This window comes from Psammomys obesus, unplaced genomic scaffold (assembly GCF_907164565.1).
Source record: "Psammomys obesus unplaced genomic scaffold, mPsaObe1.curated_primary_1811, whole genome shotgun sequence".
Taxonomy (NCBI): domain Eukaryota; kingdom Metazoa; phylum Chordata; class Mammalia; order Rodentia; family Muridae; genus Psammomys; species Psammomys obesus.
The window spans coordinates 23,841,689-23,847,688 of NW_026596034.1; the positions used below are offsets into that span (position 1 = coordinate 23,841,689).

General features: G+C 46.0%; 1 protein-coding gene across 1 annotated transcript in view; it reads left to right on the top strand.

The window, feature by feature from the left end:
• Nucleotides 1-6,000, top strand: part of Wwp2 (WW domain containing E3 ubiquitin protein ligase 2) — a 121,276-nt gene that overhangs the window by 94,891 nt on the left and 20,385 nt on the right. Inside the window, exon 9 of the mRNA XM_055621071.1 lies at nt 189-278. Coding sequence (XP_055477046.1) covers nt 189-278 — 90 coding nt within the window. The remainder of the gene's footprint in view (nt 1-188; nt 279-6,000) is intronic.

The following is a 6,000-nucleotide window of genomic DNA, read 5'->3' on the forward strand; positions in this document are numbered from 1 at the left end:
TCTCTGCTGCAAAGGGACTCCGCTGTCAAGAGGGTTCCAGCAGCAGCACAGAGCGGAAACGACAGTGGGCTGAGCTCGCATGCCATCTTTGTTTTCCTTTTATGCTCATCCATAGTGAAGGACTCCCTTCCTAACTGGGACTGTACCTTTCAACTGAAGTGTCACATCTCTTCTTGGTTATTTTCCAGGTGGGAGCAGAGAGAGCTGCCCAACGGCCGTGTCTATTATGTTGACCACAATACCAAGACCACCACCTGGGAGCGGCCTCTTCCTCCGGGGTAAGGCCCGAGACTCCAGGGTGGGCACCGGGACTGTCCATGGGCCTCTGCACCACTCTACCACGCTGTCTTGATCTTACTGTTTTCTGTTAGCTGGCTTCCCATCCTTCCAGGTCTCCCCTGACTCCAGCCTGTCTTTTTTCTCCACATGCATCACTGTGACCATCTCTTGGCCGGCTTTATTACGTACGGTATTCAGTGCTGACAGGACACTGGAGTCCTGGAAACGGAGAGCTGAGGAAGCCTCCTGGGCCGTGGGGTATCAGTGGCCTTAGTCAGCCTTCTGTGTGGAGACACTGCTCTGATGATTGGCGAATCAGTTTCTTCCTTGGGAGGCAGCAATTTCTCTGGCTCTCTTGATGACTTTTCCTCCCCAGTCACCTAAATTCAGCCCTCATTCTTGGGAGATACTATAATGTTTTTCAGGGTCTCTATGGTTAAATATGGTACAGGGTGACTAAGAAAGAGGGATGGAGGCTGGGGAAGTGCTCAGAGATTAAGCACTGACTGCTCTTCCAGAGGACCTGGGCTCAGTTCCCAGCACTCCTGTCAGGAGGCCCACTGCTACCTGTAACTCCAGCTCTGAGCGGTCTGATTTCCTCTTCTAGACTCTGGGGGCAGCCACATATGTGCACATACCCACGCACATACATGTAAACATAAATAAAAATCTTTAAAAAAAAACACAGACAGGAACAGGACTAATAGTTGGGGAGATGGACCATTCGTAAAGTGCTTGCTATGCAAGCATGAAGATCTGAGTTCAGACCCCAACACCATTTAAAAAGCTAGCTGGGGTAGTGTGCACTTGTGATCCCCGCACCAAAGAGACAGAAAGAGCACTGGGGCTCCCTGACCAGCCAGCCTAGCCGAGCGGGTGAGCTCCACGTTCGTAAAGTACCCTGCTTCAAAACAATAAAAATAAAAATAAATCTGGAGAACAACAGAGGAAGACGCCATTGTCAGCCTCTGTCCTTCACACATATGTACACATACATACCTATGTACACATACACATGAACATGTACACACATATATATATGTAACATATCTATGCATGTACAAAGGAAAAGAGAGTTGCTACGTTTCCCTGTATAGTCTGCCCCCAAAGCGGGCGCACCTAATTCATCTGTGCTTAATGAGAACATAGTGGAGTTCTCCAAAACCAAAGGCAGAGAGAAACTTCCAAGTGGGGGAAGACTGTCCAAGTTCAAGAAGAAAAGGGGTTTGACTTCCTGTCTGCCAGGGACAGAAAGTTCTTTCCACATGTGTCTCCTGGTCTTAGAGCTTACGAAAGGGAATGCATTCTGCTCTCAAGAGAGCCTTGCCCTCAGCGCCCACCTAGTGCAGCCGTGAGGAGCTTCTGGGTAAACATGAATGCTGTCCTCCTAGCTGACGTAGGGAAAGGATGGTGGCTGGGGAGAGGCCCTCTGGGAACAGCCTCTGTGTCGTGGTGAGCTCAGCTGTCAGGTGTGTGCCAGGCGAACCCCACGTCATCACCTGGCTGCGCACATTTCCACAGATGTGCCGCTGCAGCTCAGCTCCCAGCAGAGTGCTGGGTCTCCCTTTCCCTTCCTTGCTGGCCTGGGGGGGTTGCTCCTCGTCTGCCATCTTCTGTGCTCACTCTGTGTCTCCTTGGACTTGAAGTCCAGTGAAGGCTACCAGAGTTAAATGTTGGCTTCTTAAAATTCTTTTTTACCTTCAATTTCCACTGCTTGTTTGTCTCTCTCTCTCTCTCTCTCTCTTTCTTTGTTTTTTTGTTTTTTTTTTTTTTTTCAAGACAGGATTTCCCTGTGTAGCTTTGGCTGTCATGGACTCACTCTGTAGTGAGTCCATGGCTTTAAACTCATAGAGATCCACCTGCCTCTGCCTCCTGAGTCCTGGGATTAAAGGTGTGCGCGACCATTGCCTGGCCAATTTCCACACTTTATTGTGGAAATGGTTGAAATTTTTATACTGTTAGGGAAATGTTCCGATACATGTAGAGAAAACTGTATAACGAGCCCCTCACACTCAGAGCCAGTTTTGTGTTCTCTCCATCAGGGATTGGCACCTTATAACAGCGAGTGGATGAAATCCAGCCCTTCACCCATTTTTATAAATAAAATTTTCTTAGAGTATGGGCGCAGTCATTTGCTAACCACTCCTTTTTTCCTTTTTTATTTCCTCTCAGTGTAGGGGATCGCACCTACTGCCTTGGTGTGGTCAGCATGGTAGGCCAGTGCTATATGTGAGTCACACTGCAATTCTGGGAAGGCTTGTTGTTGTGGTTGGTGTTTAGTTTTGGTTTTGGTTTTGAGATAGGTTCTCTCTGTGTATCCCTGGCTGACCTGGAGCTTGATATGTAGTGGGCTGGAATCCAGTTCAACAGACTTCTGCCTGCCTCTGCCTCCTCAGTTCTAGAACTAAAGGCATAAGGCATATGTCACCACATCTGGCCTAGTTTGTTTGTTTGTTTGTTTGTTGAGACAGGCTTTTCTCTAAGTAGCCCAGGCTGTCCTTGAACCTACAGTAATTCTTTGCCTCAGCCCCCTGAGGGCTGAGTTTATGTTTTCAATGGATGATTTAATTCTTCAGTGGCATAGTCAGTTGACTTCAACACAGGCTATATGGCCCCCAGAAAGTTTGAAACATTTGCTTTATAGAATTTCCAGCCTGTGATCTGAAACCTTCATCCACCTTCGTTGCTTGTCTTGGTTTAGGGTTTTTTTGTTGTTGTTGTTTTTGTTTTGAGGCAGATCCTGTATTATCATTTGTTCATTTCAGTAGACATTTCTAAAAAATATGTCATTAACTAGGCATAGTGACACATGCCTTTCTTCCCAACACTAGGGAGGCAGAAGAAGGTGGATCTCTGTGAGGCCAGCCTAGTCTAAATAGTGAGTTTCAGGACAGCCAGGGATACTTAATGACACCTAGTTTCGAAAAGACAAAAAGTCACTACAGTAAAATCGCCGTGTTGTTAGTATAAATGATGGTGTATGAGAACTATAGAACTAGACCACTCTCTAAGCAGAAAAAAAGATTTATTGGTGATCAAACTGCCTAGGCCATTTCGAGATGGTGGGAAGCAGAGAAAAGAAAAATGGTGGAAAAGCAACCTTTTTGTTGTTGTTGTTGTTTTAAGACAGGATTTCTCTGTTTATAGCCTTGGCTGTCCTGGACTCACTTTGTAGACCAGGCTGTCCTTGCACTCACAGAGATCCACCTGCCTCTGCCTCCCCACGTGCTGGGATTACAGGCTGTGCCACCACACCCAGCTGAAAAGCAAGCCAATTTTATCTGACAGCCAACAGGGTAGGGATACAGACTGTCCATATTGATCCAGAACTGGCTGTGCCTGAGCTGACCATCAGGGAAGCTTAAGGAGTTTCATGGAAGATTGAGGGAGGTTGTGGTGAACAGAAGTTGCATAAAAGGTCTGCTTTTCAAGTAAAGGGAAACCTTTAGGCTTGTTAACCTGGTAACAGTTCTTCTGTGTACCTGAAAGTCCTTTTGTTTAGGACAGTGTCACCAGTACTGCCATTTTAGAGAAAAGGGGACTTTGGACTTGGCAGTTAGAAGTATTGCTCCATATCATCCAACACCCAGTCAATATTTGGATTTCTCTGATTGTGTCACAGGTCAAGCATTGAGTTAACAGTATGAGTTGTGCATTTGAGCTTTAAAACAGGAATGCTATAAAGTACTGTTGCTTCCCCTGAACCCGGGTTATAGGATATATAGATGATGTTTGGATTTTCCTTTTTCTCTTTTGGCTTTTCTGAGACAGGGTTTCTCTATGTAGCCTTGGTTGTTTCTGTAACTCTCTGTAAACCACACTGGCCTCAGACTTAGAGATCCACCAGTCTCTGCCTCCCGAGTGCTGGGATTAAAGGTTTATGTCCCAGTAGATGTGTGACACTGACCTATTAAGCATTAAGGTTGAGCTGAAGTAAGAATGGGGTTCTAAGGATGGGTAGGGGCTGACTGTTCATTAGGTATTAAGGTGTGACACCAATCAAGCTTTCCTCTTTCTAGGATGGGGTTACTGTTACTGGATTTTTGTTGTTGTTTTGTTTTGTGTTTTTGAAACAGACTCTCATATATCTCAGGGTTGCCCAAGCTTGCTATATAGCCAAGGCTGACATCAAACTTCTGATCTTTCTGCTTCTATTTCCAAATGATGAATTACTGGTTGTACCAGCTCACCTGTCTTATTCCGTGTTGGGAATGGGACCCAGGGCCTTGTGCACTAAGCGTGTGTGTGTGTGTGTGTGTGTGTGTGTGTGTGTGTGTTTATGCGTGCTCGTGCGTGTGCACACACACACACACACACACACACACACACACACAGGCAACTCCACTGACGCCATCCTCTTGCTCTTATGTAACCCTAGACCTAGTGTCTATAAGGCTAATCTAGCACTGATGTTCTACAGCCCCTCCCCCCACTTTCTCTCCTCTGCCTAACTCTGTGCCTTACATGCTAGGCAAGCCCTCTGCCAACCTAGCCACATCCTAGCTCCTCAGGATAGTTTTAATGGTTGCCTGGGAGATACCCATCTTGGTACCCGACACAGTTCTTCCAGAATTGTAAGTGAAGGGCTCTTACTTCCTTGTATAGTGGGAAACCCAGAAAGAACATAAATGTTGAGCACAGTGAATGAGAGAAGTCTGCCCAGGGTAGCATGAGATACAGTCACCATCATATCAGCTTTAAAACAGCAATTAAAACCATTCCTTCAGCAAATGTACTGATTAAGAAACAAGACTAGGTCAAAGGACTCACTCTATAATGTCCATCATATTATAGCAAATCCTTGGCAAGATACATGCAGCCCAGTCCTTTTCTTGTGGAGCACAAATTACTGGACCTGGCAGCCAAGGATGCGTCATTTGCCCCTTTGGTTGGTCTGAGCAGTGTTTGGACCAGAGCTAGGCAGAGGAGAAAGAAGTGTTTGTGTGGGGGAGGGGTTTCTGTAGACCATCAGTGCTAGATGAGCCTTACAGACACTGTGGGAAGGTCTGGGGTTACATAAGAGCAGGAGGATGGCATCAGTGGAGGTACCAGTGTGCATGTGGGAATACGAACGGTGTGTAGGGAGCGGTTCTCACTCACTCATTCACACACACACACACACACACACACACACACACACACACAAATATGTCTTTAAAAAAGTTTAAAATTCACCATAGTGGAGAACTTCTAGGTAAACATGTAGATTGAGCATGGTATTTATCCATTCTTCCTGAAAACATGCAAAAAGGGCAATACATTTATTTTAGGAAAAGCACAAATGGTCCAAAATTGGAGATAGTCAGGATTAGTAGCACATGCTTGTAATCCTAGCATAGAAGGTAAAAGCCAGGAGATCAGAGGGAAGTTCATGGAAGAGTGAAGGAATAGAGGAACAGAGAGGAAAACAGCCAGAAAGCACACAGGAAGATATTGATCAAAGTGTCTTTGCTGACAGGTCAGTGGTAGAGCTGAGAGAGCCAGAGGTGTGAATAACATACTTGGCTTGTAGCACAGAGCTCTAAAGACCCTAAGGTAGGGCATGGCATGAGATGAAGCCTGGACATCACCTCAAGGCTTGTTTTCAAGAATAGTGCAAGTCTCAGGTTGTCAGGCATCACTCCTGTTTGGTTGTCTCACATCTATGTTTGAACACATACCTCCTGTCACATGTACACACACACACACACACACACACACACACACACACACACACACACA